This window comes from Engystomops pustulosus, chromosome 1 (assembly GCF_040894005.1).
Source record: "Engystomops pustulosus chromosome 1, aEngPut4.maternal, whole genome shotgun sequence".
In the NCBI taxonomy this organism is placed as follows: domain Eukaryota; kingdom Metazoa; phylum Chordata; class Amphibia; order Anura; family Leptodactylidae; genus Engystomops; species Engystomops pustulosus.
In genome coordinates, this window is record NC_092411.1 from 167970402 (window position 1) to 167993933 (window position 23532).

Sequence of the window (23532 nt, forward strand, 5' to 3'; positions counted from 1 at the left end):
GGGGGCTGGCTATATACTACAGGGGGCTGGCTGACTATATACTACAGGAGGCTGGCTGACTATATACTACAGGGGGCTGGCTGGCTATATACTGGGGAGTTGTGACCAATGCATTTCCCACCCTAAGATTATACTAGAGTCAATAGGTTTTTCCTATTTTTTGTGTTAAAATTAGGGGTCTTGGCTTATACTCGAGTATATACAGTACTCAGGATAACAAAATAACACATTCTCTAATTCATTGTATTAACAAAAATAAAGCATTTCACAGATATAAGTCCAACCTGTTTCTATCAGTCCTGCTGTACACAATTTCAGTTGCCCCTTGACACGAACCTATAACTTCTGTCATCTTGTATTTCTGTGTGACAGGTAAGCTTGCTGAGTTTCTGTGTCTTTTTGCTTTGTGCCAGCATAAAACATTGCAGTGCCTCCATGGAACTCGCAGACACTCACTGATTCACTTCCTGTGAGCACCTTGTGAGCAAAGTGGAGCTGCAAACTACAAACTAGAAGAATAAAAGTGATCCAGGGGAAGGGGAAGGCAGGCACATATCTGTGAGAACAGAGATGTGGTAGAGCTAAAAGTCTAACAGTGTAAAAGTCTGTCAGCCTCTGTCTGTCATGCCTCTGTGTAATGGGTATCTCATGCATCTCATCTCTGATCTGTTTCATCTCTCCTTCTATTTGTCCGTGTGTTAGTTCATTGCAAGAAGTCAGATGAAAGTGTATAAACACCTGTACTCTGATAATCTCACCACATTGTTACCCCACAGAACCAGATGGATCAAAATTGGGCACATATACTTACCTGCCCTGACACGTTCCCCTAAAGTGCATTGTCCAACCGGAATGCAGTGGCACGATTCACTAATGTAGTGCGCCCAATATCCTGGATGTAAAAAGTCTGAGGGTTTTGGGGCTGGACAGGGAAGGGTTGTTTCTCTGATGGGCCTTATCATGGGCCCTACCCTCCCTTGGGTTTTGTATAGAGGACGTATTGCTCCTTTTTAAGTGTTTTTATTTGTCCTTGGTTTGGTGTGTTACATATATGTTGTATTATGTATTTATATTGAATAAAGATTATGAATTTTGGTATAGCACATGGTTACTTTGCATTTTTGTCCAATATCCTGGATGTGTCACTTCCCTTCTCAGGTCCGCTCAGTTCACTTTCTTCTTCCTGGTGCATGTAAGTGCTTGATCTTGCGACACAATTTGAAGTTAAATCAGTCGGATCGTTCGACGGTCCGCCCCCTGATTTCTGTTGCATGAAAGCCAGCACAGTTGCGCCACAATCCGATCGTGTGCAACACAATCTCCAGTTAAACACCTGTCCCAGCGGCGCAAATCCCAAAAACTTCGGACCCTTAGTAAATAAGCCCCAATGTGTCTGCTTAGAGAGTCCATTCCCACACCATGGGATTTTGCTCGGAGAAGCCTAGGGAGTGATCACTACGGGATTGAGATGTGAGAATTTTTTTCGTGGGAAAACCCACGAAGCTCAGAGCTCCAGACATCTGGTCCATGAAGACATTTACTTTACAACAGATTCCAAGATTCCAAGATTCACACACCCTGAATATCTACTGCACCTAATTGGCATGCTTTTTTGCATGTATGACTCACAATCAAGTAACCATTAAGTAGTGTAGGTAGACAATCTCTATGTATTTTAAACATTTTTTACAATCACTTTACAATTACCTTATTTAAACTTCGTGCTGCACTATCTTTTCCACCTGGAGTCAAATTTCTTAGCTGAACATCTAATAGGTCCACCAGCTGATCCATTGCTCGAATAGAATAGGTAATGTCCCCAGCATTTAGACGACCTCTTGTGTGCTCTGAAAGTTCTCTTGCAATGTTTGCAGCTGTTTCGAGTGACTTCAGCTAAACATAATACAAAACACAAAGGTTATAAAAATACAATGGATTAATACAATAAATACAAACGCAGGCTATAGTGTATTTTTTTAAATAAATTACCATTAAGTAATTAAATACCATTAAGTGTTTTTATAAGAAATCAGACAATGTTGGGGTCTTCCCCAACATTGTCTGATTTCTTATATATACATTTAATGGTTATTTTTCAGAAATGTCTGAGGGCAGAACTGTTCTAGTTGCCCTTATGGCACCCAATCCGAGTTCAGCTTTTATTTTCCCACAGCTGTTTATAAAATTAGAACTGAGCTGTGATTGGTTGGGCAACTAGAATAGATCTGGTTCTGATAAATCTCCCCCATTAGAATTTCCATGTCAAAACATGTACAAAAAATGTCAGATTTTTATATCAATTTGCATCAATGTAGCATCAGCCTTTAACAGATCATAGACTGCACTCAAATAATTAGCACATGCAATACTTTGGTTAATTCATTATTTAAGTGGACTTTGGTAAAAAAAAAAAAAAAAAGAAAAAAGAAAAAAAAAGTTGAGTCCAGCTAGGAATTTTGCTAATTTCCCCTTTACATCTCCTCTACATCAAAAAGGGCATGGTAAGGCACAAAGGGGACTGCGGCATTCATGCACGCAAGCTATAGCCTGAGCCAGCTTTGGCCAGTTCAGACATAGCCTGGCTTAGAATTGTCCAGCAGTGAAGCTGTTTTATTTAGGAGGCAGAAGCCTCTTTATAGATCTTGTCAACAGGAAAGGCAGGGGAACATCATGTGCTAACTTTGTTTTTAAAGGAAATAATTCACCATTATATATCTACTCTACCAAATTAACTGCTATTTTATGTAGGGATATTCCCACATGTGCTACCCATGCTAGTGTTGGATGTTGAGGACATATCCTTAAAAATGGTTATCAATGTTGATAGCCTGGAAAACTCCTTTGAAGCAGATGCACAGGCTAACCCACAGTGAATAACTGTCCCCACTTTAGACTAAAATTATTCAAGTCCAATTTACATGTTGCATTAAAAAAACTGCAGAGTAAAAGGATATACAGTATAGGTTTTGAATCTATAGCCTAAAAAAACCGTAACTGTTCTTGAGTTGCCACTTACCATCAGCTACTTTACTTTATGTTTACCTGGCCTTAGAAGTAGCCTTTATACATGAATTGCAAGCACAACAATCTATAAAATCGCAAAAGTAGATTAGCTTGCCCTGAAGTACATTGACAAGTGAATGTCCTGCAGCACATGTCTAAAATTGGTGTAGGTGTAGGTTTAACCAGGCGTGTCCTTTTTAAGGGTGAATATTTTGTTTCATTTTGAATCTATTAAATGTTTGTCTAATTTTATTTATTTTCACATTTTGATATATTTGTTAATTTTACTATGAGGCACAGATTAGTCAAAGACCACATTATTTATGTCTTAACTGCTGTACTTCTATCCAGGTCACAGATAAAATAACTAATTGACTGTTAATTACTGTTATCAGTGATGTCTCAGAGGCCAGACATACAAAACTGCAACCAATTTGTATTCATGCAAGCTGCCCCTCTTAGTATATAGAAATATAGAAATCTGTCTGAAGGATTGTATTCTGTCTGAAGGTTGTGGCCAATGAATTGAACTCAGAATGGACAACAGTTATAAGTGGTGTACCCCAGAGTTCTATTCTGGGCCCATTATTATTTCATTTATTTATTAAATAATGATATAAAAGGTAGGGATTAATAGCATTACATAGCATTAATATTTTGCATATGACACCAAGCTGTGTAGTGTAATAGATTCTATGGTGGATGTTCATAGGCTGGAGGGTGACTTGAAGTGCTTGGTAATCCACTAGGCAAATTAGGTTCAATGTGGACAAATATTAGGTTATGTACCTGGGCACTAATAATCCACATGCAAATATGTCCTTGGTGGTGTAAATATGGGAGAGTCCCTTGTTGAGAAGGACTTGGGTGTACTAGTAGATCATAGATTGACATGCAATGTCAATCAGCTGTCTCTAAAGCCAGCATGATTTTGTCATGTATCAAAAGTGGTATGGACACTCAGGATAGGGATTTAATATTACCACTTTAAAAGGCATTAGTTCGACCTCACCTGGAATATACTATGGAATAAGGGCCTTGAACAACAATATTTATTTTTATTTAGTCTCTAAAAGAAATGACTAAGAGGGGACATTATTAATTTATAGAAATATATAAATGGTTCATACAAAAAATATGGTGGAAATTTGTTCCAGGTTAAATCAAAAGAAGGCAGTACCCAGTGGCAGTACCTAATGGAAGTTAAGATTTTTACTTTTATACATGGCCTAAAATAGCTCCCAGACTTGCAAGTTTATAAATCATTGATGTAAAAAATATTGACACTTCCATAACAATCCAAGCTACAAGTGCTTCTCAATAAATTAGAATATCAGCAAAACATTATTTTTTTCAGTAATTTAATTATCTAATATATAAAGCTGAGTATACATATGTGTGTATATTCACTAAAGAAATCTGCAATGCTGTGTTTACAATCACCATATTTTGCATAGCTGGATCCTGTAACTCAGAGAAAATTATAGGTTAACAGATTAAGTTTTGCATCAAAATTTTTACCTGTGCTTTCCAAAATACACTAAATAGCCAATCTTCAGGAGCCATTGTCTGCTGGTTGCTGTGGCAGTTAGCAGCCAATCACAACTCAGTTTCGATTTTGCCACAGGTCATTAATAGGAGCTCTGACCTTATGTGTGAGATAATATGATAGATAAATAGATATTAACCCCTTACCGACATGTGACGTTATAGTACGTCACATGTCGGGTCCCGGTACATGGAGAGGGCTCGCGGGCCATAGCCGGTAAGTCTTTGCTGCATATTGCACCAAAGGCTTACTGGTAACACCCACGATTGGTGCCGGCACCGATCGCGGGTGTTTTACCGCTGATCGCCGCCGGCAAAGGTGCCAGCGGCTTCAAAAAGACGGCCATCTTTCTGTGGATCGTCGCTCCTCGTGACGTCATCGGGGAGCGGCGATCCATCGCCATGGTAGCTTCGGGTCTACTTCGGGTTAACCCATTCATTACAATGTGCTGTAGTATGGCAGTATATGATAGGATCGTACAGACACCCTAGGGTTAAAGTACCCTAGGGAGTCTGAAAAATAGTAAAAATAAAAATTAAAAAAAGTTAATATAAAAAAATTATAATAAAAAACCCTAAAAATTCAAATCACCCCCTTTTCCCTAGAATTGATATAAATATAAATAAACAGTAAAAATCATAAACACATTAGGTATTGCCGCGTCCGAAAATGCCCGATCTATCAAAATATGATAACGTTTTTTCACTGCGTTTAACCCCGTAACGGAAAATCGCGCCCAAATTTTTGCCATTTAAAAAAAAAATTTAAATTCTATAAAAAGTGATCAAAAAGTTGTACAGTCCTAAAAATGATAACATTGTAAACGTCATCAAAATCCGCCAAAAACGACACCACCTACATCTCCGTACACCAAAGTATGAAAAAGTTATTAGCGCCAGAAGATGGCAAAATCCCCCAAAACCTAAAGAATAAAGTAGACCTGTCATTTGGGGTGCACAGTGAAATCCGTAAAATCCAAGCCCACAAGAATACGGCACAAATGCATTTTTTTACCAATTTCACTGCATTTGGAATTTTTTTCCCGGTACACGGCATGGAATATAAAATATCACCATTTTGAAGTGTAATTTGTAACGCAGAAAATAAGCCATCACACAGCTCTGTACATGGAAAAATAAAAAAGTTACAGATTTTTGAATGTGGGGAGTGACAAAATGAAAACGCAAAATCGAAAAAGTGCCGCGGCGGGAAGGGGTTAATCTATCTATTCTTTTGACCCAAAAGTCATCATCTCAGAAAATTTGAATTTTATATAAGACCAACACTAAAACTAAAAGTATTTACAGTAAATGAAGTCAATACTTCCGTCTACTTTTGCATCAATGACTGCTGCAATGCAGCATTGCATGGAGGCAATGAACTGATGGAACTGCATAGGTGTTCTGGAAGCCTTGGTTGCTTGTCTGCATTGTTGCTAGTCTGCATTGTTGGGTCTGGTGTCTCTCATCTTCCTCTTGAAAATATATAAACATTTTGGTGAGCAATCGAGCACAGTGATACTGTGGTTTTTAAACCAGGTATTGGTACTTTTGACAGTGTGGACAAGTGCCAGTTCCTGCTGGAAAATAAAAATTAAATTTCCAAAAAGCTTGTTGGCAGAGGAAACCACAATCGATGTTACTGGCGTTGTCTATTGATCAGGAGTGCTTGACACATAGAATGCAGCATAGAATGTAGCTGTAACTATAGGTGAATTAATAACTTTGTTGAACTATTGGCACCTATTGAAGTGTTAAGGCAGCTTTTCAACATCCTGGAATCTTTACAGCCTGATAAACTCTGACCTGAAGAATGTGACTTCAAAAGACATCTGGACATCTTTTCTCCACACCTACCCCCATGCCTGCATCAGGCCTTGGAAACAAAGAACTGTTTGAATATTCCTGGACTCTTCCCCTCCTTAACACTTTGTCCAGTCCTGAATGACCCTGTGGACTAATTAATCAATGAGAGGTTCTGAAATCTGAACCAAACAAAAAAGATATAAAACAATATGAGATACAGGAAATAGTGTTCCCCTTATTGGGGCTGCTAAGAAAAGCGGAATGGTCCATATTTCCCCCACCTCCAGGGAATCAGGAATTTCTTTAATTTGTAGATTTGTTATTTTTCTCCCTTTTTGTTTTTTAACTGTTTTGCCTTGTGTGTGTCATTTTATTTTGTAATTTTGTTTTTAACATCTTTTTGGATGCACTGAACACCTTTTTGTAATTAAAGCATTTACTTTAATTTTGGTCCCTGTATGTTCTGCAAGCTCATAGCCTTGTAAAGTGTGATTAGCTGTGTGACTGCTAGAGAACTGAGCGTGTATGTCTAGTGGTGTAACAAAGTGTCTGCTTGAGAAGCAAGAGTGGATGTAGAGTGGGATACTTATTGGTCCCATTGTAAATGCAATAAGTGATGGCAGTGGATCTGGAGTGCATGTGCATAGGCTGACACTGCTAATACCCTGCAATACATCAGGACTGCAGAGTATTATCATGAACAAGCAATCAGATGATTGCCTGTTCATGTTCCATGGGGAAAATAGTAAAAAAAGTGAAAAAAAGATGTTATTCAATAAAAATAAAGTAATAAATCACTAAAAACGCCCATAAGCCCCATAACATTTAAAGAGACATATAACGCTAAAAAAAAGTCTAAATCATAACAAAACCCCCACATATATAGTATCACCGCATCAGTAACAATTTGTAGAATAAAACTAAATAAGTATTGAACCTGCACGATGAACGGAGTTTAAAAAAAACTGTTAAAAACCTGCCAAAAATTATGATTTTTATCTATTGAATCCCACAAAAAATGCAATAAAACGTGATAAAAAAACATATGTACTCCTTAATGATACCGTTTCAAAGTACAACATCTCCCGCAAAAAACAAGCCATCAACCAGCTCTGTAGCCAAAAAAGTAAAAATGTTATGAAACTTGGAAGACGGCAATGCAAAAATGATAGATTTTTCCCACATTAGGGTTTTATTGCAGAACAAATTGTATGGTCGGTTTTCTCTTTTTATCTTTTAGAAATGTGTAAATTTTAAGGCTAAATGAACGTATAACCGGCACAATTTGACCATTCTAAATTTCACCTCCATTTTGATTTCATTACTATGAAGATCTCAGGGGGTTAACAATCTTCCTAAAAGCTGTTTCTGATAGCTTGAGGGGTGCACATTTGAAAATGGGTTGATACATAGGGGATTTTTGATGCTAAATATGTAAAATTTCATTCAAAACGGTATTGATCTCCAAAATGGTCAATTCTGAAAATACGGAAAATCTCTATTCGATTTGTAAGCCGCGTGACATCAAAATAAATTATCCAGACATTTCAACATGGGAAATGTTATTCAGCAATTTATTTAGTTGGTAAATCTATCTGCCTGAAAATGAAATTATTTAGAATTTTGACAATGGCAAATTTTTTTAAAAAATTCATTTTTTTCTTTTTTTTGTAATTTAACGCAAAACTTATCACCCAACATTTACAACTAAAATGAAGGAAAAAACTATCTCAGAATAGTTTTAATAAGTAACAGTGTTCAAAAGTTATAACCATATAAAGCGACACAAGTCAGAATCCAAAAAATTGAGCTGAGCCATAAGCTTTAAACTGGCTGCGTCCTTAAGGAGTTAAGGGGTTTTAAAGACATGGCTTATTCACATGGCTTATTCACATGAACATGGCTTTTTCACAGACTGTTAAAAAATTAACACTGGTTTTGGTATGTGAAAAGGGGCCACCACACGGTAAAAGTAACACAAAAATACAGCAGTTACCTGCTAAGGTCCCTCAAACTTAAGTCCTTTAATCCTAAATCCCATTTTGGACACTGCACACACTTAGGATCAATGCTCACTTGCCACAAAGCTCGCACACTTGCCAAAAAGCTTGCACACTCGCTTTTCTGAATAATCTTAAAAAGGTTATTTGCCACACTACGCTGCTTTGTTCACTGCAACAAGATCTGGCTGCAAAAAGGAAAGAGTTCCATTTATCCTTAATTCTGCTGCGGGGGTGGTTTATATCGCCATAATGTTTTCAATTGCTTTGAGAAGGAAGCCAAACTTTTTTAAGGTTAGATGCATTTCCAGTCCACCTGGTCAAAGGCCTTCTCGGCGTCTGTAGATATGAAAGCTAGAGGAATTTTACTTGACTGGGCGAACTGGATATAAAGAACTTGTAAGGTATTGTCCTTCCCGTCTCTCTCAGGTACAAAACCTACTTGTTCAGGGTCAATGAGTGATGGAAGAAATGATCTAATCCTATTGGCTAGTAGTTTGGCAAATATATTTAAATCAACGTTAAGTAAGGAGATGGGATGTGTTCTGTTAGTGGTCTCTCCTGTATTGGCTTCACACACTGGAGTTGGTCTCAGACTTTTTATTCAACAAGCTGCCATTACATATTGTAACACAATACTAGTCTCTGTCTACCAACAAGTTGCTACTTGCTTTACTGTACACACACAGAAGTAATGAAAACCCTACAGGCCAGAGCAACATATACCTTATTTAAACATCCTTTCTCTTTTAAATAGAACAATGAAATTTAAGAAAACTGTTAAACGTGAAACAAGTCTATTTAAGTATGATCCTTGAGATGGACAGGCTTTTGTATCATCCTTCCAGCTCATGTAACATCTGAGTTTTCTTCTGATTCTGTCACAATAGGGCTTATGTACTAAGGGTCCGCGGATCACATTTCCGTTGGGTTTTCTGGTGTTTTTTGGGGATCGTGCCGCTGGGACAGGTATTTAGCAGGCGATTGTATCGCACACGATTGGATTATGACGCAATCGCGCCTGCTTTCATGCAGACGGGCCGTCCGATGATCCGACGGATTCGGACAAACCACAGGATTTAACTTAAAAATTGTGTTGCAAGGCATGCACTTACATACACCAGGATTTGCTTGTCAGTCTCTGGTTACTGTCCTCACTCCTCGCAGCTTCATTTTCAGCTGTACCTGTTGTCTACTGGCTTGTGCTTGCCATCTCATTGTCTTGGATATCTGGATAACGATCAATGTGTTCATGCATTTTTCTCAGATGTCTGTGATTTTTCCTTATTCTCCTTCCTTCCTCTGTTTCAACTTCATAAGTCCAAGGCCCCAGTTTCTGGACTACCTTTGCCTTTTGCCAGTGCTTGTCATATTTGCTGCTGGACTGGATCCGCACATTATCGTTTCCCTGAAGTTCAGGCAGATCTTTTGCTGATTTGTTATAGTAGAAAGCTTGCCTCTCTTGATTTTTCCTCATTTGATCACCAACTTGTTCGACCAGCTTTGGGTTAAGACAATGACGAGCAGTTGGTAAGAGTGTCCTGGTCCATCTACTCATGAGCCTCTCAGCTGGGCTGCTGTGGAAGCCTTGTGTGGAGGTGTTTTTGTGATCCAGTATAGACAGGTAGATATCTGAACCTTGTAGTCCAAGAACGGAACGGCACTCACTATTCTCAATCCACTATTCCTTTATTTAGCGTTCAAAATTTCAGACATGTGAGGACGCTGAGGTCCACAAGGTAACAGCCTGTTTCGCACAAATAACGCTTTGTCAAACCTCCTCGTCATGTTCAGGACTCCACCCTTAAAAACAGCAAGGGGGAGGTACCTGATATCATGGCGAGCAGCAAGTATTACATTCATTAGTGCACAAACAGAAAAAAGTACATACAAATACTAAACATCTACTTTTCCACCACTAAAAACAATGTAAAAAATGCAATGTAGTAAGAAGGCATACGTTTTGCATAATTTTCACAGAAATACACTTAGGTAATTTTAATCATTTAGTCCCCCTGGACCCAGACCCATAGCCCCCGTCTTCATGATCCATTTTGCTTCTTCTCTTAACAACTCCCTTTGGCGATCTCCACCCTTCGGATTATTCCTCACATGCACAATTTGCAAATTGTGCATTACCACCATGGGCAATAATATGCTGGATCAACCTTGGGCATCCCTTGAAGGGTGTTATAGAGTTGCAATGCTCACGGAACCTTACAAACAAGTTACGTATTGTTTTCCCGATGTAGAAGCGTTTACAGGGAAAGTACATTACATACACAATGAATGACGATTAGAAATTTATGAAATTGTGCACTTTATGCATAATACCACCAATTTGTAGAAAATCACTGGTTAACAGTTGGTTGCAAAAATTGCAATGTCCACATTTAATACATGTATCAAGCCATGTCCCAGTGGGTGTACTGAAACGGCTGTCAACCAGTAGATTTCTAAGAGTTTTACTTCTTCTAAAAGCTATCATTGGTTCCTGATCAGTCAATTCCTTCAGATTTGAATCTTGTTTGAGGATACCCCAGTTTCTATTTATTGCCGAGCCAATCTCAGCTTCAAAAGTGTTAGATTTAAAGGAAAAAACTAAACGATCCTGTTTGTTCTTAATGTTTTTCCTGCTTCTCATTTTCCCCCCAAGTTCTTCTTGTCTAGAGACAGAGCAAGCTCTATGTGCTGCACCTTCAATAATATGTTTTGGATACCCTTGTTCTTGAAATCTCCCCATTAATTCCTCAGTCTGATCCAAGAAGGTGGAGTCACTGTTCAACCTGCGTAATCTAAGAAACTGGCTATAAAGAACCCCTGTCTTAGTGTGTTCCGGATGAAAACTTTTAAAGTGCAATAATGTATTAGCTAAAAATAAATTTGCTAAGGCGCAAGCGGCAGGGGTCCCTATGGCAGTACCGCTTCTCTGAACGAACCACCTATTGTTAAAAATCAAAAGCATTGTGTGCTAGTATAAACTCTAGTGATTCGCAAATGAAGTCTACCAGTGGTTTCTCTTTAGCAGTATTAGTCAAAATCCTTCTGATAACCTGCACCCCTAATTCCTGTGGTATTCTCGTATATAGACTTTCGATATCAATTGATGCCAAATGAAAGTCTTCTTGCCACCAAATGTCCTCCAGTGCTAAGAGGAAGGAATTAGTATCCTTTATAGAGGAAGGTATGTCCTGTAACAGTGGCCATAACAACCAATCTATATATTTGGACAGGGGTTCTGTGGCAGCCCACCCCTGCCACTATGGGACAACCCGGGGGTTCCTTTATCTCCTTATGCACTTTGGGTAAAAGTACCATGAAGGGAAAGTTGGATACGGGGGGAGTAATTTTTCAGCAAAGTGCTCCGAGATCATACCCCTTTCCACCCCTGTTCTTAGTAAAGTTTGTATTTTCCTTTGAATCTGGTGGTGGGATTAGTCAAAAGAGGAAGGTATGTTCTTTCATCTTTTAACAGTCTCTCTGACTCTTATGTAATAGTCTCTTGACATCAACACCACATTGTCCCCCTTATCTGCTGGTTTCACTATAATGTCCTTTTTGGACCATAACCACTTGAGTGCAGAGGATTCCTCTTTCGTAAGGTTAGATGAATTATTTGGATAAATCAGAGCCTAAAGATCACTCAACCCCTTATTTTGAAATTCCTCTAAATGGCCACCGGCAGACAAGGGAGGACAATATGTGGAACGGATGCCAGCCCTAAAAGGCTCAGTTGTTTCTAAAGGTACAGGGAGACATCATTCTTGTTTGAACACTCGCATAAGTTAGACAACAAATATGCATCTGAACTCAACTATAGCAACATGTAAACCTTTTTCCAATAAGGAAACACATGCATCATCTAATACATACTAAGTAAGGCTATATTCACACTGACGTATGGGGGACGTATATACGGCCGACGTATATAGGGCCGATATACATCCCCCATAGATGGCAATGGGCACACGGCGCCATACGGGAGCTGTACGGTGCAGCACACGTGCGGCACCGTACCGCTCCGTACCCTGGAAAAAGATAGGACCGTAGTACGGTGCTGTGCGCCATAACTTCCTATGCGCTCCCTATGCGCTCACCTCCTCCTCTCCCCGTGCACTGCCGTTGCCCGCTACGGTACGGTATGGGCGGGCAACAGCAGTGTGAATATAGCCTAAGATTGATCACTTTCCTACCCGAGTCTTTTTTGGGAGAATAAGTCTCTATTTTCTCCAAGTTACGTGCTTCCTCTTGTAGGGCCGGCTCTGGAACCTTTTTCTTTCTTGGTCTCCCTCTCCTGGTTCTCTTCCTAAAGGGACCGCGTTCTCCGCAGTACTTGTTTGTGTCTGTACAGCCGCTTGTTGATTGTCATCTGACACACTAGAGTCCGATTCAGTAGTCCAATAATCTGTTGTCTTATTTTTCCTTTTGTTCTTTTTTTTTTAATTCCATACGGGGTAGACTTTCGTCGATTTGACCAATTAAACACTTTTACATTATCAAAGTCCAGTTTATCTATGAGGAACTTGTCCCTCTTTTTCCCTTTAATCTATGTTTGTATAATTACCAGTTTCTTTTCTAGTTTTATCAGTATTGTCTGTAACTGCGATTCCGTCATTCTTGTGCTCAATTCAATTTTCGCTTTGCAAAATTCAGCTTTACAAACGCATACTCTTGTTCATTTTAAGTATCAATCAGATTAAAATCAGGGAATGTTGTAAGTGAAGTTCTTCCCATTCCTTCATAAATTCTTTGTCTTCTTGATATTGCGATACCTCCTTAAACACCCAGAAGCCTCTTGGTGTTCGGTTATTAAGACTATATTACCGCAAAGAATTATACGTCCAAAATAATCGGACCTCTATTTCTGCAAGTTGAAAAACTTTAAATTCCAGTGCTTTCATGCTTTGCACCTGGATCGCGTCCTTCTCATTACACTGCTCAAAGAACACAATGGAGAGGCTCTGCTAAGCAATTTGCTAAATTTGTCGATTTCTTGAATGAGACCAACGAATATGACATGTTCTTTACAGCCAATTTTGGGGATACGAGATTAGAGTTCCTGGACGTTTGAATTACGGTCGAAGAGAATACTCTTAACACAGAATGTTTAAGAAAACCAACCTCCTCTAATACATTATTAAACTTTAAAAGTTTTCATCCGAAACACACTAAGACAGGGTTCTTTATAGCCAGTTTCTTAGATTACGCAGGTTGAACAGTGATGACTCCACCTTCTTGGATCAGACAGAGGAATTAATGGGGAGATTTCAAGAACGAGGGTATCCCAAACATATTATTGAAGGTGCAGCACGTAGAGCTTGCTCTGTCTCTAGACAAGAAGCCCTTGGGGGGAAAATGAGAAGCAGGAAAAACATTAAGAACAAACAGGATTGTTTCATTTTTTTCTTTAAATATAACACTTTTGAAGCTGAGATTCGCTCGCCAATAGATAGAAACTGGGATATCCTCAGAATTCACATCTGAAGAAATTGATGGATCAGAAACCAATGATAGCTTTTAGAAGAAGTAAAACTCTTAGAAATTTTCTGGTTGAGCGTTTCAGTACACCCACCGGGACATGGCTTGATACATGTATTCCCCTGGGTAATTTTAAATGCAGGCATTGCAATTTTTGCAACCAACTGTTAACTAGTGATTTTCTACAAAATGGTGGTATAATGCATAAAGTGCACGATTTCATAAATTTCTGATCGTCATTCATTGTGTATGTAATGTACTTTCCCTGTAAACGCTTCTACATTGGGGAAACAATACGTAACTTGTTTGTAAGGTTCCGTGAGCATTGCAACTCTATAACGTCCTTCAAGGGATCCCCAAAATTTGCAGGAATTGTGCATGTGAGGAATAATCCGAAGGAGGGAGATCGGCAAAGGGAGTTGTTAAGAGAAGAAGAAAAATGGATCATGAAGACGGGGGCTATGGGTCCAGGTGGACTTAATGATAAAAATGACATAAGTGTTTCTGTGAAAATTATGCAAAACGTATGCCTTCTTACTACATTGCATTTTTTACATTGTTTTTAGTGGTGGAAAAGTAGATGTTTAGTATTTGTATGTACTTTTTACTGTTTGTGCACTAATGAATGTAACACTTGCTGCTCGCCAAGATATCAGGAACCTCCCCCTTGCTCTTTTTAAAGGAAACCTACCACTTCTGATGGTAGGTATTAGATGTAAAGACCGGGCACCAGCTCAGGGTGAGCTGGTGCCGGAGCTTACCTTAGCTAGTGTTTTAAACCGCTATACCGCTATATATACATTTACAGCCCCATAGGAAGTGCTGGAGGCGTCACGCGCACACGGCCGCGCGCAACGCCGAAGCTACAGCGGGCTGTAAATCAAAATGTGTTTAAACCGCGATATAGCGGTTTAAAACACTAGCTAAGGTAAGCTCCGGCACCAGCTCACCCTGAGCTGGTGCCCGGTGTTTACATCTAATACCTACCATCAGAAGTGGTAGGTTTCCTTTAAGGAGTCCTGAACATGACGAGGAGGTTTGACAAAGTGCTATTTGCGCGAAACAGGCTGTTACCTTGTGGACCTCGGCGTCCTCATATGTCTGAAATTTTGAACGCTAAATAAAGGAATTCTGGATCGAGAACCACAACAGATCCCGTTGCACGAGCGATTGGAGCAGGTACCGCACCAATGTGCTTAGATATCTGAACTTGCCTGCTTTGATTTCGCATTAGTCTTTTAACTGTTTTTGCTGCTGATTCTGCTTTCCCATTACTTTGGGGATATCCTGGAGATGATGTCTGATGCTCAAATTCCCATGTCGTGCTAAATCTTTTAATCTCTGATGTAAATTGAGCAGCATTGTCAGAGAACACAGTGTCAAGAATGCCTGGCACCTGGCAAAATGGGCCTTGAGTTTTTTAATCACTGTTCTTGCCCTTGCATCCTGCAGATAGTCCACTTCCTAGAAGTTGGAGAAATAATCCACTGTGATCAGGTATTCTTTGTCATTCCATGTGAAGAGGTTCCTGCTTATCTTTGACCATAGCCTATTTGGAATTGCATGTGGTCGCAATGTCTCCTTCGATTACTTATCAGTATATGACGCACATATTTCACATTGCGCTATGTAGTTTTTAATGTGGTCATTCAAAGTTTTTTAGTATGTTTCTTCTGAGAGATTCTGGTATCACAGCTCTATCCCCCTTAAAGATGATTCCTTGATGTACCTAAAGCTCATCTCTGGTGTGAAAGAATGGAGAGACATCCTTTGGAGCATGCTACTTGTACTTTGGCCAGCCTTGCACAATGACCGTTTTGAGGTCCCGGAGAGTTTTATCTTTCTCTTTGAATGTCTGAATTTGTTTCAGTTTTTCCTTTGACACTGCTAAGTGTCTCGAGTAACTCGAGTAACGAGCACTCAAGCATTTTAGTGCTTGCTCATCTCTAGTTAGCACTACAGCCTTGCAGCGCTGGTCAACATCTGTAAAGAGTTTGCATGTTCTCACAGTGTTTGCGTGGGTTTCCTCTGGGTTCTCCGATTTCCTCCCACACTCCTGGTAGGTTGAATAAATTGTGAGCCCCATTAGGGACAGGGACTGATTTGGCAAGCACAGTGCAGCACTGCATAATCTGTGTGCGCTATATAATTAAAGGAATTATACATTACAATTATTATGATAGAAGATAAATATGAAAGATGATAGATATTTCTAGATGCAGAATTATAAAGTAGATTATATATACAATAGATCAGTGGTCCCCAAACTACGGCCCGGCTACGGACTGTTTTTATCCGGCCCCTTGGAGCGCCAGCGGCTCCTGTTGAAGCCCCTGGCAGGTCTCCGCAGTCGAGCAGGGGCCTCCGTCGGTCCGGACAGGAAGCTCCTGCCCGTCACTGTTATAGTGCTCGATGCGGCCGGAAGACAACCCCGGCGCACATCGCTCCTTGAACCTGGATGCGCAGCCGTGTGGGTTTTTTTAACCATCAGCAAATAGATTGTAGTGGCCGCGGCGCCCTGACATAAAAAAATTATTAATTATGGGGGCATTATACCAAATGATTAATGGTAGATGGGCATGAGAAAATAATTAATGGTGGGGGGGCATGAGAAAATAATTAATGGTGGAGGGGCATGAGAAAATAATTAATGGTGGAGGGGCATGAGAAAATAATTAATGGAGGAGCATGAGAAAATAATTAATGGAGGAGCATGAGAAAATAATTAATGGAGGGGCATCAGAAAATAATTAATGGAGGGGCATCAGAAAATAATTAATGGAGGGACATCAGAAAATAATGGTGGAGGGGCATCAGAAAATAAATAATGGTGGAGGGGCATCAGAAAATAATTAATGGAGGGGCATCAGAAAATAATTAATGGAGGGACATCAGAAAATAATGATGGAGGGGCATCAGAAAATAAATAATGGTGGAGGGGCATCAGAAAATAATTAATGGAGGGGCATCAGAAAATAATTAATGGAGGGACATCAGAAAATAATGGTGGAGGGGCATCAGAAAATAAATAATGATGGAGGGGCATCAGAAAATAATTAATGGAGGGGCATCAGAAAATAATTAATGGTGAAGGGGAATCAGAAAATAATGATGGAGGGGCATCAGAAAATAATTAATGGTGGAGAGCAGCATATGAAATAATTAATGGTGGAAGGCAGCATATGAAATAATTAATGGTGGGGAGCAGCATATTAAATAACTAATGGTGGAGGGGCAGCATATGAAATAATTAATGGTGGGGCAGCATAGGAAATAATTATGAGGGGCAGTCTAGTAAAGGGGGAGGCAGCATTATTCAATAATTAATGGAGAGGGGTCCCTGTATATTTCAAAATTAATTGACCCACTTAATTAATTAATTTGGCCAATATATAAAATAGTTAACAAGAGGGTGAAGTATATTAAATAATTAATTGAGGGGGTCCAGTGTATTACGGATGTGGTCACACGTACCACTATTTATTTTTAAACTTTAGTCTGGCCCTCCAACAGTCCCCCTATGTAAAATGTTTGGGGACCCCTGCAATAGATGGATGTGAGAGATACAGTAGAAGAGAAATAGAAGATTGATTAATAAAGAACGCGAGATATATAAATGGTCAGATTATTAAAAGATATATATCTAGACAGATAGATGATAGATATATGGACAGGAGATAGATAATAAGCATCTTCACCCAGGAATTCAACCAAGGAGTATTAACCCTTTCACCACCTGGTATTTCTGGATATTTTGTTGCGATATTGGCCAGAGCAATTTTTACAATTTTTGACTTTTAAAAATAAAATTGAAATTACAGCAGTAAAAATGGCACCTGATATTCTCACTTTAAACCTGAATATCTATGGATCCATGTCACCTAGAAACTAAATTCATTTGAAAGAAGAGATTCTCCCCTTTCCGGCGGCCCTGGGCAATAGCCCACTTTGCATACCCATAGCGCTGGTTGTGAGTGCCCTTCTTGCAAATGCAACTGGCGGTTGAGCCTGCATCAATGTTGCTCCCAGGCCTTTTCCTGAAGCATCACATCATTGTATCACCACCTCTTGATCTGGATCAAAATACTTTAGGATTGTTGCATCTGCAATCGCCTACTTCAATGTCTGGAAAGCAATTTACTGGGATTCTGTGCATTCATAGTGCACATCTTTGTGTGTAAGCTGTCTCAGTGGCTCACACATGTCTGCTAGGTTCTTGCAAAACTTTGGTAGGTAATTTACCATCCAAAGAAATCACTGAATTCCGCAAACATGTTATGGGGTAGGAATGTCTTGTACTGGCCTAACCTTTTCCGGGTCAACTTTTACAACATTTGAGGAAAGCAGATGTCCGATATATGGGACTATATCATCTGCTATTGTTTTGACTCCAGGGAGTCCTTCCAAGGCTTGCATCAATTTCTGCTGAAACACCTCTGGAGCAGGACTTAGTCCCATGGGCATTCTTAGCCATTTAAAGCGTCCGAATGGGGATTAAAATGCAGTCAGTGAACTTGATACTTCATCTAGTTCTACATGCCAGAATCCATTTTTTACATCACATACTGAAAATATTTTAAATCTGGTAGAATATCTTCTATTGTAGGCATTGGATAGTTATTTATTTTTTGGTGCTTTATTTCGTGCTTTTACACCCAGTAATAGTACATGATCACTACCAGGCAGCACTGTAAATTCCACTTTGTAACTGTTTTTGTTACAGACGCCATTTTGGACCAAGCTGACGTATTAGTCTTAGCCGGGGGTGCTGTTGACCTGTGTACAGCCATCAAAATGACTGGAAACTTCATTTTGTGTGAAAGTGTTTAGAGATGTCTTCATTACCTACCTTATCCTTTCTTTAGTTTCTCTGCATGAAGTTGTGACTACAGAGCTAGTGCAAGGGCAATTGGTATAAACATTCTGTCTCCCTGAAGACAGTGCTCGGTGTGAGAAATAATATGTAAAGTTCACCTACATGTTTTGGGAAAGTAAATTTTTGGGGAGATATTCGATATGGCCAATAGCATTGCAGTATTCTATCACCTTTTCACGCCCCTATGCAGATGATTTTATGTGTTTTATATATGGGGCTGCACGTTAATAAACTTGAAGATTCGGTATTTTCTAAGAGACTGGTGTGTCTAAGCGTGTGCTCTCGTCCCGGTATCGGGAGTCATTTTAGGCTATAAAGGGTTAATTCGAAAATTCACCTTGCAACTGCAGTAAGGGCGATTTAAGCCCTAAATAAAAGTCTCTATGAGTTACATGGGTTCCTTAATTTAAGCTTACAGGTCCCCGTAGGTTTCAAAACATTTTTGTTGTACACCACCAGTATAAGTGGGCTCAATGGAAACCTGTTTTTTCAGCAGAGCACATGGAATTATACTGCAGCTTGTTCCGCAATCCAGCTTAAATCTAATGGGCTGCTCATCCAACAAAAAGGTTGCAATGTCCTTATCACTGTCTGTGTTCTGTGTCATTGTGTGGACTTGTCTATGCTGTTTGCTGGGTTTCAGTCTGCACAGATCTGAGAAATGGTTTCTATTTCCACATGTCCTGCAGGTTTCTCCATATCCAGGACACTTCTCTTTTTCTCTCTCATGTCTTTTCCAACAACATTTGCACTGGATGGTGCTTTTAGGGAGCCTGGGCCTTGCTTTTGCTCTCCCATATACAGCATGTAGTGTCTCATCACTGGTGTCTTCCATCATCTTCAGGCTGTCTTTTGTCAGCTCAGCAGCCCTGCAGATCTGCAGGCATCTCACTATGGTCAGCTCTTCCTCCCTCAGTAATCTTTCTCTGAGGTGAGAGTTTCTGATGCTACACACTATCCTGTCTCTGATGAGAGAGTCTCTTATTTCTCCAAAGCCACATGTTGCAGCCAGTCTCCTCAGCTCTGTCACATATCTGTCCACATTATCCCCAGCCTCCTGGTCCCTTAAGAACTTGTATCTCTCCATAGTCTCATTCTTTTTGGGGGTCACAGCATTTGTCAAATGCCTGCACAATGTCCTCTAACACCAGACTGTCAGAGATTTCTGGGATTAGGGTCTTGGATATTTCTCTCCTCTTTCCCCTAAAAAGGTAATAAAAGAGCTTTACTTTCCTTTTCTCATTACTTTGGGCCACTATCAGATCCACATATAGGGTGAACTCTTCCTTCCAGTGTCTCCAGGTCTGTGACAGATTGGAAGAAGTGACATCCAGTGTCTGAGGGGGTTTCAGGCCACTCTCCATAGTGCAGTATTATCAGGGACTCTGTACTTACAGTTGCTGTGATTTATGCAAGTTCTCAGGAGATGCAGACTTGTTATACACAAGTTCTGTGCCCAGGTGCCACCATGTTCTGTTAGTGGTCTCTCCTGTATTGGCTTCACACACTGGAGATGGTTTCAGGCTCTTTATTCAACAAGCTGCCATTACACGTCACAATACTAGTCTCTGTCTACCAACACACATGCTTTACTGTACACACACAAAAGTAGTGAGACCCCTACAGGCCAGAACAGCATATAACATATTGCTACAGGGTGGTAGCTCCCGTATTGTGTGGGGTCTTTACCTTCTTTGGGAAGGATAGTGATGTGAGCCTGCAGGGACTGTTTGGGGAATTGCATTGAATTTTACAAAGAATTAAAGGTATCCAACATACGAGGCAAGAGCATGTGTTTGAAGGTTTTGTAGTAGGCTGTAGGAAACTGTCAGACCCTGGGCTTTTCCCTGATAGGGATTCTTTAAGGGCTTTTTCTAGTTCTCCAAGTGTGAATGTTTTTTTTCAGGGTGTTGGCTTGTGCTGCTTCTCAGTCTTGGATATTTGGATCTTCGGGATCTTAAATCTGACCCCAGCAAGCCTGAACCCACATTTAGATCTTAATCCGTTGTTCCACTGTGCTATGTCTTAGAAATATGTGTTATTTCTTACCATGAAATAAATTACAAATGATATATACAAAAGTAAATAAACATGATTAGTATATATACATAAGATCATTACCTTCGGATATGCCTAATGGATAATGTGTATCTAGGGTAAGTATCCAATGTGCCTCCCTTTTCCTTACTTTACGAAGCCAGTCTGCTTCCCTTTTTGAACGTCTTACTTTCTCAATGGGGATGACTTGCATGCTGTCTAGTAAACCCTGATGATATTCTCTAAAATGTTAAGAGTCTCCAGAGAGGTTTTTATGTAATGTGGACAACGAGGTTGACGTGGCACCTGTGATGTGGTCTGCTATTCTGCTTTTTAATTTGCGAATAGTACTACCAATGTATTGGACTTTACATTAAGTGCACGATATTAAGTAGATAATGTGATCAGAGTCACAGTTTATGAAGTTATTGATTTGATATGTAACATTGGTAGTAAAAGAAGTATACGGATTGCTTGTTTCCGGTAACATAGGAGAACATAATAAAGAGAAGCATAATTAGAAGAATCTGAGTCTGGGTCAGTATTTACTTTGCTGGCTAGATTTCCTATTTGTTTGGTTTCATACTGACCCTGACTCAGCTTCTTCTAGTCCGTGCAAAGAATGCGCTCAGCTGTGTCTACTTCTAGGTGAGCTGATTTATCTATTTTTTGCTTTTCATGTTTTTGGTGTTTTACATGCTCCCCAGTACACATACTTTTTCTAAATTGCAGAAATAATTTTGCTGAAGACGTATCATTTATTTTTTCTTAAACTACTTTTTCAACTTAATCACACTTCTCTTTATCAAAATGACCACTCCAATGTTACCAGAAACAAGCAATTCCAACGCTGGACAAATCTTTCCTATTTTTCTCAATGCTGAATGCATGAACAGAGCGCAACAGATTTTCTCCACTTCTAGTTCTACTACACACATGGATACTCCTTTGAATGGATTAATGTGAGAATTGGAAAAAGGTATGTCAAATCAAATGCTCATATGGTGGGACTTTACCACCTTCACATAATACAGTGAACTAAATATGATACCCTGCGGCTTACATTTCTATAAAGCACCTACTACAGTATATGATGAGAGATTCAATAACAAATTATATACAGGCAGTCCCCGGGTTACGTACAAGATAGGTTCCCAAGGGTTTGTTCTTAAGTTGAATTTGTATGTAAGTCGAAACTGTATATTTTATAATTGTAGATCCAGACAAAAAATTGTTTGCCTCAGTCACAATTGGAGTTTAAACATTTTTTGCTGTAATGGGACCAAGGATTATCAATAAAGCTTTGTTACACCTTACAGCTAATCATTACAGTCTGGGACTATAGTAAAGCATTCAGAGGTCAGAGGGGTCCATCTGTAACAAGGAGTCGTCTGTAAGTCGGGTGTCCTTAAGTAGGGGACCGACTGTACAATTATTTCTGAATGTTCTCTCAAATTAATAAATCTTATTACACAGTATGAAGAATCTTAATATACCCCTTTCGTTACCACAACGGATTATCGTTAACTTGAGATTGAACTAGAGACCAATTTACAGAAATTAGAGGACACTATTACCACCACTAAGAAAACTAAGTTTGAAAGAGATCAGCGAGAATACTCTTCTAATAAAGTATATAATTGTACAGAAAAAAGGGGACAACAACATAAATTTATTTTGAAAAAATGCAATGAGTATGTGAACAAACCTCCAGTTACCTTTAGCTCCACTTAAAAAAGGACACCACAAATTATACCACTGCAATTATCACTGTAACTACACCAAGTAATTTAGAGTTTAGAACATAATTATACTTTTTGCTTCCATGGCCCAAGTGCATAACTTTGCATTTATCTACATTAAACTTCATCAACCACTCACTGTGCAAACCCACTACAAGGTTACTTATAAAAATATTAAAAAGAAGTGGCCTCAATACTGACGACTGAGGCACTCCACTGGTAACATTAACCAAATCTGAGAATGTTCCATTAATGTCAACCCTCTGTTTTCTATCACTAAGCCAATTACCTATCCAAATATACAGATTTTCCCCTGGTCCCAGCAGTCTCATTTTATGTACCAACCTTTTTTACGGCATTGTGTAAAATGCCTTTGAAAAGTCCAGATATACAACTTTGCCAGCATCCCCCATATCCAGTCTGGAACTTACTTCCTCGAAGAAGCAAATCAGATTAGTCTGAAGTGACCGATATCTCTTAACCCCATGCTGATGCAGGATTAAATGTTATGTACAGTGAGATACTCCAGGATAGCATCTCTAACAGAGCCCCAAATTTTTCCCACAACAGATGTTAGACTCACAGTTCTGTAGTTTTCAGGAGCACTTTTTGATTCTTTTTTTGTATATTGGTACCACATTTGCTATCCGCCTGTCCTGTGGAACATAATCAGTCCTCAAGGAATCTTCGAATATTAAAAATAATGGTCTGTCTAACACAGTAAATAGTTAATGCAGAACCCAGGGATGTATGCCATCTGGGCCCGATGATTTGCCTATCTTAGTGGTTGTGAGACTGAGCCGTACCTCTTCCTGGTTTAAACTGTTGGCATTCCAAAGTGAATTTACATAATTCCTCATTGTGTCTTCCACCATTTGTGAAAAAGTCCCATTTTTTGGGGTACTTTTGTCTTTGAGTACATTGTCCTAGTATATGTCTATAAGGTCTTTCCTTAGCTGCTGAAAATTTGCCTTCTAGGAGTTTAGAGTGTTGGTTGCCCCTCCACTGACACTCTTGGTATAGGTTAATCCTAAATCAATGA

General features: G+C 39.4%; 1 protein-coding gene across 12 annotated transcripts in view; it reads right to left on the reverse strand.

The window, feature by feature from the left end:
- ADGRL3 (adhesion G protein-coupled receptor L3) overlaps positions 1-23532 on the reverse strand; it is a 1100912-nt gene that overhangs the window by 634242 nt on the left and 443138 nt on the right. For all 12 annotated transcript variants that reach the window (XM_072113828.1, XM_072113827.1, XM_072113826.1 and 9 more), the window contains one exon: positions 1708-1893. In XM_072113828.1, coding sequence (XP_071969929.1) covers positions 1708-1893 — 186 coding nt within the window. The remainder of the gene's footprint in view (positions 1-1707; positions 1894-23532) is intronic.